Genomic DNA, 13,406 nt, shown 5'->3' on the forward strand with positions numbered 1-13,406 from the left:
ATTAAGGTAAAACCCAACCATAGCATTAAAGTATCAAGTCCCCTTTATCACATACGCAAACAACCTACTTACTCGGGTATGTGCTTCTGTCACTCACGCCACCCACCATAAGCAAATCATGAACATATTGCAAACCCTACAGCGGGAATCCCTCATGCTTGCGCGACACGGAGAGCACCATAGGACAGCACCAATAATAAAACATGCAACTCAAACCAATCTTGAACATTAAATAGCCCGTAGAACAAAACGGATCTACTCAAACATCATAGGATAGCCATACATCATTGGGAAATAATATATAGCGTTGAGCACCATGTTTAAGTAGAGATTACAGCGGGTAAGAGAGAGGTTACACCGCTGCATAGAGGGGGGAAGAGTTGGTGATGATGGCGGTGAAGTTGTTGGTAAGATTGCGGTGATGATGATGGCCACGGCGGCGTTCCGGCGCCACCGGAAGAGAAGGGGAGAGGGGGGCCCTTCGTCTTCTTCTTCCTTGACCTCCTCCCTAGATGGGAGAAGGGTTTCCCCTCTGTTCCCTGGCCTCCATGGCATGGGAGGGGCGAGAGCCCCTCCGAGATTGGATCTGTCTCGCTGTCTCTCTCTGTTTCCGCGTTCTCGTCTGCTGCCCTTTCACTGTGTCGTATATATATATGGAGATCCGTAACTCCGATTGACTGAAACCTTCGCCGTGATTTTTTACCAAAAATTAGCTTTCTTGCGGCCGAAGAAGGGCATCAACCGCCTTACGGGTGGCCCACGAGGGTTAGGGGCGCCCCCCCCTACCTCGTGGCCACCTCGGGCACCGTCTCGCGTGGATTTTTCTTCCGGAATTTTCCAAATAGTCCAAAAATAAGCTCCGTCCGTTTTTATCCCGTTTGGATTCCGTTTGGTATGGATATTCTGCGAAACTTAATACATGCAACAGACAGGAAATGGCACTGGGCACTGGATCAATATGTTAGTCCCAAAAATAATATAAAAAGTTGCCAAAAGTATATGAAAGTTGTAGAATATTGGCATGGAACAATCAAAAATTATAGATACGACGGAGACGTATCAGCGTCGAGGATCATCCACTCCTCGTCGTGAATCATGAGGCTCGAGTCCATGGTGCCGTCGACGTGGCCGTGGAGCAGGTACTCACGAAACACCAAGGAGAAGTACCGATTCCAAGCGGAGTAGGACGTGGTGGATTGATCAAGCACCACCGGAACGCGCTCATGGATGTTGAGATCACAGAAAAGGGCGACATCGGGACCGGCGAAGGGGTTGGGGATGGTGGAGGAAGAGGAGCTCATGCCGCGGCTTGGGAGGTGGAGGCGGTGCGGGGTGGATGGAGTGGTTTAGGGTTTCGGGCGGCGCGGGTGGGGGCGGCGCGGGTTGAGGCGGCTCGGGTGGGGTTAGGGTTAGGTGGAGGAGGGAGTCCGGAAGCGGGAGAGCATCGGCGACCGGCGGCAGCGGAGGCTAGAGGGAGGCCAGCGGCGGCGGCGGGTGGCGGGGGCGTGAGGTGGGAAGGGCAGCAGCGACCGGCGGCGGTGGCGGCGACCGAAGATAACCGGCGGCGGCGACAGCGGCGGGTGGCGGCGGCGGCAAGTGGGGCGGCGGCGGCTAGGGTTAGGTCGACCGACCTGCGATAGATACCATGTAGAAGATGAAGTATAGGCTGTGCAAAACAATTGCATTGATCGGTGCACCAGGCATGTATATATATGATGTACAGAGGGGGCCACAACCTCAACTATACAGATGAACTAGGAGATGGGCCAAAGACACAATATACACGTGCACAATATATTCAACAGTGAATATGCACACCTGGCCCACTTGTAAAATGCTCAGACCATTTTTGTGCTTGAATTGGCAAGATTAATGTTCACTAATGGTCTCACCGTTTATGCTTTGGTACCATGCCCCTTGTTACAGGCTTTGCGATCAACGCCGATGGGACTAGAGGACTTGTTTTTGCGCATATCCTTGTAGCTGCAACCCACTAGATCGACGTTTGTTATTCTACTATTTTTTCTTAGCTTAGGGCATCTTCAACGGGACCCTCAAACCGCCCGCAATGGTCTGGATCGATCGGTTTTTAGACATGTTTTGCCATCCAACGTGGTTCTGTATCGGTCCGCTCGGCGGTCCGGACATTCTTTTTCCCGCTAACCGAAGGGGGCGCTTTGCGGGTGTCCAGATTGCTGCGACCGATGCCTTCGACAACCCTAGGTCACCCAAAACCAGCTTGTCCCTCGTCTGCGTGCTTTCCCACCCGAAGCTAGCTGCCGGCATTCATGTCGCTCCAGAGCGGCCGCACCGCATTGACGCCGGCCCAGAATGGAGGCGGCACTGGCGGCGCAGGCGTTCAAAGGCGAGAACTCCGCTAGCTGCTCTCCATATGCGCCGCCAACAAGCTTTCGGGCATGACGTTGGCATGAGGAGAGTGCCGGCCCATCCACATCTACCGTGGACCTCACGTTCACCCGCGAAGGACAGGTCATGGACTCCGGTGAGGAGGGGTAGAGCATTGGAGGCAGCGGGGTCTCGAGTTCCAAGTGGACCGGTCTGTCTCCCATGTTCTACTCTTTCTCACTGGTGACCGCACCTTCACTTCGCGGGTCTCTTCCCCGTCGCTCATGGAGACAGCGAGATGGACCCGACATTTGCCGGAAGGGTACAACAAGGACGGGTCATGGATGATGGGCGCCGTAGGCTAGGTTTAGGCCCAATCACCTTTTTAGTTAAAATATGTCCAAAATGTAATGAAGGTGCTTCGATTTAGATAAAAATCATCCGGTTTGCATGTAATTCATGTGGTTTGTTGAAATCTAGTTTGAAATATGTGCGGGCAGGGTTAGATGGCCGGCTCCCGCACCAGTGTCCGTGGACTGGTTCCGCGGTCCGTGGACGGATGCAGTGTACGGTTTGGGGGTCAACGTTGGAGATGCCCTTAGTGGTGCCCATAGAACTCTTGATTAGTAATGTTTTACTGCCAAGCTAAGCTAATGTCCCATCTGGTCTATTCGGGCCAATTGTAACACGTGACTCCAAATGGTCGTCCGTTTTGTCCGAATTCTGTCAGTTTGGATTGGGCAAAGGGGCGGTGTCTGGCCCTTTCTACATTTGCACCGGCCGTGCGCCCAACCGGCGGATGCATTTTGCCCGGCCGCCTGAAATTTTTGCGAAGGAAATGAAAACTGATATTTAGGCCCCGCGGACATAGTTCATGCCGGCTAGAGCGCCAGCGACCGGCACACATGTCAGCCTACAAAATGATCAACCCTTGTAGTTTCACGCCGGCAATAAAACCAACGTCTGGCATACTTGCCAGCGCACAAAAAACGGCCATAGTTCATATCTCGCGGCCCCATTGTTTATACTGGCACACAAGCCGACATACAAAAATGACGTATCTCTTGGCCAATGCTCAATCATCTTGTTCGAGCATTTCCTTTTGCTTCTTCTCAAACCAACTTCTTCTTTTAGGGACATCTTGCTCAAGTCCACGGCCATGAAGCTAGCATCACCTCTTTTGCTTTGGTGACCTCGATCTCGAGTTTCTTCGTTTGGACGGCCTCCTCGATCTCGAGCTTCCTCCTTTTGATGGCCTCCTTCACCTTGAGCTTCTTCGTTTGTAGGTCCATGTAGGTCTTTCATTTGCTCTTCTTTTTCTTGCTACTTCCTCTCGTCCCTTCCTTGTAGGTCATCATGCCTTGCAAAGTTTCTTGCAAGGGAAAAATGCCGCATCACGCTTCTCGTCCACCTTTGAGTTGGTCTTGCCCCTCGGCCTCTTCAATCCATCTTCATGCCCAATGATGGTCGCCGGCCCTCCATTCTTCTTTAGAGGTGCATATTGATCTTTGAACTTGGCACAATCTTCTTCGAGGCTGCGTGACGGGCGGAGGTGTTCGCCGGGATGGCGACAACGGGGTGCTGTGGGGCGGTGGTCATGGAGGGAGTGGGAGGGGCAGGAGGGCGGGAGGGTTTTTTTGGATAGAAGGGGGAAATGCAAACGTTGTGTCCCCGACGGGCGGCCCAGGGGAGGACGCGCGTCCCGCCCGTCCGCACCATGTCCGTTTTGGCGCCAACACGTACTAAATATGGGCCGGAAATGGGTCACCGGACGGATAGAAAGTGGACGCCCGTTCTTTTGCGTTGGCGCGTTGGACCGTGTTTTCTGTCCATTTCGACCCAATGGACGCGTCCGGACCACATGCGGTCGCCGCGGTGGAGTCGGGCTCATGCGTGGTGCACCATGTACATCCCTTCCATGTAGTGTAAGTTGTAACATGTACCTTACAAAGGACTAGAGTCAGGTATAGCACAGAAATCACTTGGAAAAAAAGGTTTTGCTTAGGACAAAAGAGTATCGAGCGGCGAGTACGCGGCATGACACGGCGGGGAGATGCGTACGTGCAGGTCCGTACAAAAAGCGACATGCCGGCGCCCCGCCCGCCGCGCGCGCTTGCTGTCTGCACCGGCCGGCGCCGTGGATCGTGTTGGGCGTTGGCCGTTCGTGTCCGGAACCGAGGACAGCAGCGCGCATGCATATATAAGCTCATGCGGGTATGCCATGATTGGCATCGCTGTTGGATCGAGATCCATGACTGGATCAACTCGGTGACGTGAGTGCTGGCGGCCAAAGCGCGACGGAACCCAACTGTCGTGCAGGTGCGGGGACTAACCTAAGGCAGTGTACATGTCGTTCTCATCCATATGTGTTAATGGCCGTTATAATGGCCTTCGACCCGAGCCGACCACAGGACAAATTGCTTGTTCGGGGGCCGGTATAATGGCCGTTGCAACATGCAAACATGGGTACATATTCCCGTACTGCACTGTGCCAACACTGATCGACCAAAGGAGAGGACTGTGCCCTCCGATCCCTCACGTCTAGCCTGATTCGCTCCCTTGCATGCATGTCCTCGCCGATCAGGTACAGCTCGGTCGTCATTGACGGACCATGCGGACAAAAACGACAAATTTGACCTCTGAACGAAAAAAATTCACAAAATGAACTGTCCTTAAAAAAAAGTTCGCTCCGCTAACCCTTTCGTGTAGCGTCCGATAGCCAGGCGCCATACTGCACTGTGCAACGCCTGACAGATAGGCGCTACACGACTGACCTCCCAGACTGACTGAAAAATGCTAAGTCAGTGTGTAGCGCCTGAGAGCTAGACGCTACACTGTATGTATGTCTAGACGTTGCACTAATGGCCACTAGTCCTTTCTCCGATGCAAGCGGCGCTCGCATGCATGTGTCTGCCCCGCTGGTTTTAGCTTTTGCATGCAAGCACGCTCGCATGCATGTGGCCACTAGTGCTTTCCAACACTTTACGCCATGCATCTCATCTCATGTAGCAAATCATGCATGCTTCGCGGGTGGATGATCTCATGATAAATTTGGACGAGTGCAACGCCTAAACTTTAGGCGCTATATTATATCCTAATTCTCAGGTGTTGCACACTGACTTAGCAATTTTCAGGCAGTTCAGAGTACGACACTGGCCAGGCGTCAGTGCAGTGTGACGCCTGGCTGTCGGGCGCTATACGAAAGGGTCAAACGGAGGAAAAAATTCCAAAAACAGCTCACTTTGTGAATTCTTTTTGTCTAGATGTCAAATTTATCGTTTTTGCCGACCATGCAAGCGTCTTCATTTGCGTGCTATGTACTAGTGATCATGCATGTGCTTGCATGGCGGCATGCATGACGTATGAGGTAGTGAGACGATCGAAGCGATGCCATATGCCCTAAAAAGTCTGCCACGCAGAAGCTAGATGGGACGTCCAAGGATTGAAAAGCATGAATTGATGTTTACAGTGTCTCGTGATTTCTCTTCATAATTAACTGTCGAGCTACAAATCTCAAAACTAGAATCTGATGTATAAATTTGACACGAAAGGGATGAGAACGGAGAGAGATTATTATACAGTAATTGAGATAGATTACTCCACGCAAGAAAAGGAAAAAGACAGGTTACTGGATAGTGTTCACCTTTTGATTGGAGTGTGGAGAATTGGTGAGGGCAGCGCGCCCTGTTGCAGCACCTGGGTCGCAAGCAGTTTTGGGGAGGGCAGGAGGCAGCAGGAGAGCAGCGGCGGAACCTAATGGCCCTCATGCGCTAATCACGGGACAGATCACAGACACATCGAGGTTGTTCGCAAACACACACACACTTCGGAGTTGATTTTTCACTTTCTGTGAGTGAACTCTTATGTGGGTGAAGACTGAAGAGACGACAGTGTGGCGGCGCGGCGCGTTTGGGTGTCGCGATCTTGTTGAAGAGGACCAACATGGATTGAAATCCCAAGGTATCCCAAGGGAAGATAACCGCATCCAAAAATCACCTGATACGATTACGATCTACACTTTGATCAAGAGCTATATGGGAAACCTTCATGCCTTTGGTATGACAGTTCACCATGTGTTTGTGTTCCATGCGCGAGCGAAATATACGATTTGTCAGAGTAAAGAGACATCAACAGTCTGCTATGGAAATGGAACAAACAAAAGCTTTTGCTTTGCTTTAATCCGTTGATCGACTGGTATGTACACTTTGAGGGTTTGGACAGGATCAGGATGATCCTCCAAAATAAGACTACACTAGGCTACATTAGCTAGGGATTGGATCAGCAGCAGGTCTGGGTCTGGATGTTGAGGAGGGCGACCCTGGTGTGCAGGATGCTGCGGAACACCTTGTCGCTGCCGCTCTCGATCTCGGCGGCGCACGCCTCGACCTCCTCCAGCCGCTCCAGGGCGGCCACCTCCTTGTCCTCGTCGGAGGAGGCCTTGGCCCGCATGACGAGGGCCCTGAGCGAGGACGCCGCGGTGGTCTTCTTGGAGGTGGCGGCCGAGGACACGGCCTCGACGGCCGAGAACACGGCGGCGGACGCGCACGCCGCGGTGGCCACGGCCTCGGCGAGCACCACGGACACCTCGACCTCCGCGGCGCTGGTGGACGCGGAGGGCGTGGGGAACTTGGCCGCCACGCGCACGGAGGCGGCGAGGCGGGCCAGGTCCTTCTCGGCGCGGCGCAGGGACCGGACCGCGGAGGCCAGCCTGTTGTCGTCGCGGCGACGGAGCGCGGCCTGCGCCTCGGCGGAGTGGGCGCGGAGCTCGAGGAGCAACTCCTGGAAGGCGCCGTGGGCGTCGGCGAGGTTCAGGAAGCCGTCGAGGAGGCAGTCGGCGGTGTTGGACCCGCTTTCTAACGCGGCGCGGGCCTCGGGGAGGAGCAGGAGCTCGGCGAGCGCGGCGTGGAGCGCGTCGAGGCGGGCGAGGCCCGTGGAGGGCGCGCTGGGGGCGGCGATCCAGGCGCGGACGGCGGAGATGTGGGTAGCGAGGTGGGAGAGGAGCGGGTGGGAGTGGCAGGGGAGCGACACGGAGCGGACGTGGTAGGCCGCGGCGCGGGCCCTGGAGACGCGCGCCGGGCTGAGCGGGAAGGAGATGGAGCGGCCGAAGCTGGGCGCCATTGCTGCTGCCGGAGGGAGCCTAGACGGTTGACTTGCTGCTGCTGCTGCTTGCGCTTGCTTTGCTGTGATGAATGATGAGAGGGATGGGGTGGAGAGGAGTATATAAAGCGGGAGAGCGGCGCCGGCCATGGGGCGACACGGTGGGTGGGGACTGGGGAGAGCGCGTGCGCCGATGGCATCGCGGCGCGTCCGTGGCTCTGTGCATGTGCACGTCTGGGCGGTTGGTGGTGCCGGGGGACAGGATCCGCGGGGGGCGCGCGGGGACGCGTGGACCTGTAGGTGCTGCCTGCTGGAGCTCGATCCACGTACTAGCTACCTGCAGCGCGTGCTCCAGTGCCGCGGCTCACCTCACCTCACATGCGGCGGGGACGCGCTGTGGTGACCGTGGCGCGCCACGACTCCCCGGGGCGCCGAGGGGTAGGTGTGGCCGTGCCGCTGGCCATACGCGTGGATGCGGTGCCCGGCCGATCCGCGGGTGGAAGCGCCGCCGGCGTTGCGGTGTCCCGATCGATGGATCTCGCCTGGAGCGCGTGGTCGGTTCCGCTTGGTCGCCATGTGACCCGGTTCCCTTTCCTCGTGCACGACGGGCTGCCGTTGCCGTCCCGGTGGCACGCACCCGTGCGATGGAGCCAAAGGGTGTGCTGCCGTAGTGGCCACCCCACGAGCGGCGCCGGCCTGTCCCCCTCCCTGCCTGCCTCGGTGTCCCCCGTCCTGTTCACGCCGCCGGCCCCGAGCCGGTGTGTACACGCCATGCATTGTCAATCTCACCACCCGTACGATCCAAATCACTCCAGCACTGTACTAAGCATATTCCTTTTGTGCTTGTACGTCTTCGATCGCTTCACAAAGGAAGGGAAGGAAAGGAGCCGTGCATCACCGACAGCACGACGAACGAAGCCTGGCTCTGTGCACACCTGAATACAGTGACAATCGAATTATTTTTTCATAGGCACTAGAGTGACAAGCGTACATATAATTTACTAATAACACTCCATTATGAGCTCCCTTAACCGAGCAAATAACGACGAAAGTGTCAGACCGATGGGCATATACTAGTAGAAAATGCATGCCTACATCGATCGGCAGGGGCGCCGGACCACCGATCTGATCTCGTGATCTGGCGCACGCATAGTGTGATAGGAAAATCACCGCCTGCACGCGTCTTCACGATCCTACCGATACGATACTCTTGTCTCCCATTTCTTTTCTAGACGAGAGACACCGAGTGCCTGGCTTATTACCTATGCATGGCATCACACACCAATCAACCAAGCCGGCAGGGAGCTCGGATCTCGAGGAGAAAGATTCTTACGTGTGCACGGTGAGGGCAAGAGCGGGTAAATTAGCGCTCCTACCTGCAGCACAGTTAATCATGTCCACACACTGAGCTTAAGATCACAGTGGAGCCAGCTAGCACTATTTTGTAACCATGCACCACCATGGCATGCATCGGTCGTCTCGACCAATGTCTCATACGACGTCATGCATGCCGCCATGCATGCAGGCACATGCATGATCACGGTACAGGAAATGCACCACTACGTGATGAAATTAAACTATAGCTTCCCTCAAGAGAAAAATGAAACTATAGCTCGGTACATATTTGAATTGTGGGCGTGTATGTTTACACGATCGGCGAGGGAACGCATGCAAGGTAGCAAATCAAGCTCCACCTGACGCGAGCGACCGTGTGGTCGACCGGCGTTGCCACGGTGCACTACAGGAACATGTATGCACCCATGTCTGCCCTTTGCAGCGGCCAGTATTACCGGCGCGCGAGCAAGCAACTGTCCGGTGGTCGGCTCGGGTCGACGGCCGATCGGGCATCATGGCTATTATGTTAACACATGTTTTTTTTTAGAAAAGAAGGATGACCCCGGCCTTTGCATCTGGGAGATGCATGCGGCCAATTATGTTAACACATGTAGTAGATGAGAATCAATCACGAGGGCCGACCGGTCACCGGCCATGGCACGAGGCATGGAGACATGGCATGCCATGCCCGCCGACCCCGGCCGGCGTCGGCAGTGGCATGTACGCGCCCTTACGTTAACCCTTGCACCTGCACCTGCGCGACAGTTAGGTTCCTTCGCGCTTTGGTCGCCAGCACGCACGTCACCGAGTTGATCGATCCACGCATGGATCTCGATCCAACAGCGATGGCAAATTGGCAATCATGGCATGCCCGCATGGGCGTGTACGCGCGCTGTCGTCGTCGCTTCCGGGCACGAACGGCCAGCGCCCGACACGATCCACGGCGGCCGGCCGCGCTGTGGACCACGGCGCCGGCCGGCGCAGACAGCTAGCCGGCATGTCGCTTTTTGTACGGACCTGTACGTACCTCGAGCTGTACGTACGCATCTCCCGTCGTGTCCCGCCGCGCACTCGCCGCTCGATACTCTTTTGTCCTATAAGCAAAACTATTTCTGTGCTAGTATACCTTTTCTTTTCGAGTGATTTATGTGCTATAGCTGACCCACAATTTCTCTCTCCTAGACGTTGGTGGACCGGAGACAAGTCTGCGGACATGGATGCAGAAGCCGGTTATCCAACGCTACCCGCATAAATTTCAAGCCCAGGTTTCAACTAAGTGGATGAAATTAATGCAAATAAGTTGATTTTCATATAAACTAGACGAAATTCATTACATTTTGAACGATTTTTAACTAAACCCTACTCTAAACCTAATCTAAGTGATCATTGGCGTCCGTTTCCCATGTCCGGCCGTGAGCCCCGCAAAGTGAAACTCCGGTTGTTGCCTTCGCCTTCTCTAGTTCCACCTCAGCGGTCTCTAGCTCTGTCTCCGCCTCCGAAGCGGCTAATCGGCCGATGATGTTGAGCCCGCCAAGCTTGGCTTCAGCGAGAGGGAAAGAGCGATGGCCTTCTTGGGACCCGAGCAGCGCCGACCAACCATGCATTACTCTTCCTTACTGCCGACGGCGCTCGCGGACGTGCCGACTTCGTTGTTGTGGCGGCGTGGCGCGGCCTTGGCGGATCCGGCGATGTCCTCCTCGTTGTTGCTCTTGCCGAAGACCTCATCCGCTACCTCGTCCATCTCCTTGTAGGCGGCATGTATTCCGCCTGATAGAGGTGGTACCGCAAGCAGTCGCGGCGGATGTCGCAGGCGGAGAGGTAGGAGTTGAGCAGCGCCACCTGCTCCACCATGTTCACGTCTGGCGCGATGGTTGTGCCAGCGGTGAGTTGCTCCTCCGTGCGCTGGTGCTCGTCAAGGAGACGGAGGTTGTAGGTCTAGTCGGCCTACGCTTGCCGGAACTTGGCCTCCCGCTCCTCCCGCACCATGTCCAGGTAGTGGGCATGAGCCTCGTGGATGGTGATGCCGGCATGCACCAGTGAGGAGGATGGTGCCGACTCGTCTTGGGCCACGCCGTCCATTGGGACGTCGTCGGCCTCCGTCTGCTTGCTGGCCTGCCAGCCGATAGCAATGGCGGCCATCTCCTTCTTTTGTTCGAACGACAGGCTGCCCCAGAGGGCTTTGGAGCGTGAGAAGGCCATGATGGACGTGGTGCGGAGAGGAGAAAGGGAGCAGATGAGAATGACTGTGGCTATGGCCGGGCCTGGAGTTTATATAGTGGGCGGATGGCAATGGTGGGCAGCAGATGGACGGACGGGTGCCTTCGGAGTAGGTTCCTTGGCAACCACATATCATTACACTAGTAGAAAAAGGGCCATTTGTTCCGGTTCTTAAGGGCCTTTTGTCCCGGTTTTTGAACCGGGACTAAAGTGTCGTTACTAATGCCCTGGGCCTTTAGTCCCGGTTCTTACATGGACCGGGACAGATGGGCCTCCACGTGGCCCGTGCGGCGAGCCCAGCCAGGAGGCCCTTTGGTCCCGGTTGGTGGCACCAACCGGGACCAAAAGGCATCCACGCGTCAGCAGCTGGCAGGAGCAGAGGTTTTTGTTTTTTTGAAAGGGGGTGGTTTTGGGGTTTTGGGGGATAATTTAGGTTGTTAGCTAGCTAATAGAGAGAAGTGTTCTCTCTTATCTTCGTGCTTGGTTTACCAACGCTACTGCTATGCCTAAACATGGCTTAGATTGAAGTGAAGGCAACATGTGGTGTATGTCGAAAGTAATACTAATCCTAACTTGATCAAGTTTGGATTGTACTACTTTCGACATGCACCACATGCATGTTGCCTTCACTTCAATCCAATCCATCTTTATTTCACCCACTGATATATAATAACTCTTCATGCCCGCATCGTGCATCATCGTAATAACAAGTCCTACTAATCATCATCATACAACTTCTACTCGATCGTTATTAATAACAAGTCATACGCTCATCATCCTCATAGGCATCGAACCAACCCTACTTAATTGTTCTAGGCACATGATCATCAGTATTAGGTAGGACCTAATTAAATACCCTCTTTAAGGTAAAATAGCATAAAACAATATAGACCCTGACTCTTCATAATGGAGAAGGGAGATCATCCTATCTCCAATTCTTGCGCTTCGCTTCCTTTTGCTTCCAAGAACCTCCTTACGACTGTCCATACATTTTTTTCATTCTTTGATTGTCATGCCTCCACTTCTTTTAGAAATCCGGTATGGACAGTTGAGATTCGTAGGATGACCTGGCAGTATGTTCAAAACATCAATGCGACCACCATGCTGATACATCAGATGAGGCACACAATCATTCGGGATTATCAGTTGAAAAACATAGTAATAACTTCGTAGTTAGCAATGATGTACTAGTTTGAGAAGTATGCAAAAGATGCAAGGATGTCGTAATAGTAAAAAATCTTACCAGGGTATCTCCATGGAAGTTACTGTTGTTCAACGCGTGCACTAGTGGCACGTATTGACCATAATGTTGAGGAGTTTGATTGTAGATATTGTAATTCTCAATATCAGTACAAATGCGATTAGATGATTTTTCTCCTGATAAGTTAATTCGCAGTCATCGTAGTGGGTTTTATCTACCATCTTCCGCACATTCTTTGAAGAATGAAAATAAGCTGTCAATGGAAATAAGCTGTCAACATTTTGTAATAAACAATATAAATTAGTTAATAACTATGTTTGAAAAACTCACATAGCGGTAGAATTGGAGGCGTATCAACCAGGACCCAAATGTCCAAATTGTTTTGCTCGATTTCAGGATCACCAAGATCCATGGTGACAAGCATATCCTCATGAAAACCATACATCTTGCAAAGTGGTTCCTAATTTTTGCAACCAAAATGGGTTACGCTCTCAGAATTGTATAGTTTTACTTCGAAATCCATATCATGATGGGTCCTTAGGTGAATTTTCTTTGTTTCCATACTTTCATGGTCCTCAAACCCCATCCTCTCCAAGACATAGCGTCTTGCATAGCATGGGATAAGCTAGTCGAATTGTAAAAGATGATAAGTACACGTTGAAATATATAGTTGAAGTCGTGCTTAATTACGAAAAAAAACACTTGTCGTCGTTGCGTACCGTTTCAATATCGAAGGTCTCCTCGAGCTTAATGCTGAAGCATCGATCTTCGTCCAGCTCAATGAACCTGTCGCACTGACCTCAGTCGTCGTGGCACCAGTCGCACTCCCCAGGGAGACTTTCGTCGTCCGAGTACGCCATTTCCTATGTTCATAATTCAAATATTAAACGTCTACAATTAAATATATGTACTAAAAAACCTAAGTTAGATCATTATTATTCATCACGGGTTGACTATCGGTCTGTCGAGTCTTTTCTTGAAAACTCTCAGCTCACGTGGTGTATACATTCGACCGTTGGTGATGGTCGCTCCTCCTTTCATCCCCGAGTGCATTACACCAAAATGTCTAGCACACGGGAATCACGGAGAAGCGACCCCCACGACAACAGTCGGGATTCTTCGTCCTCTCATATATATATGATGGAACTCTCCCTCACTGATTCCTCTCTGACATTTGCGACCGTCGGTGATGGTAGCTCCTCCTTTCGTT

The 13,406-nt window shown here is 53.3% G+C and overlaps 1 protein-coding gene across 1 annotated transcript; it reads right to left on the bottom strand.

The window, feature by feature from the left end:
* Positions 1 to 6,489: 6,489 nt before the first annotated feature.
* Positions 6,490 to 7,550, bottom strand: LOC109749648 (uncharacterized). Its single transcript, XM_020308599.4, has one exon. It carries the CDS (start codon positions 7,462 to 7,464, stop codon positions 6,625 to 6,627), a length of 840 nt encoding a protein of 279 aa, XP_020164188.1. The 5' UTR covers positions 7,465 to 7,550; the 3' UTR covers positions 6,490 to 6,624.
* Positions 7,551 to 13,406: the final 5,856 nt, after the last annotated feature.

The sequence above is a fragment of the Aegilops tauschii genome, chromosome 7 (genome assembly GCF_002575655.3).
Source record: "Aegilops tauschii subsp. strangulata cultivar AL8/78 chromosome 7, Aet v6.0, whole genome shotgun sequence".
NCBI lineage: Eukaryota > Viridiplantae > Streptophyta > Magnoliopsida > Poales > Poaceae > Aegilops > Aegilops tauschii.

Coding starts and splice junctions, on each gene's coding strand:
- LOC109749648 (XM_020308599.4), bottom strand. CDS start 7,464: ATGGCGCCCAGCTTCGGCCGCTCCATCTCCTTCCCGCTCAGCCCGGCG.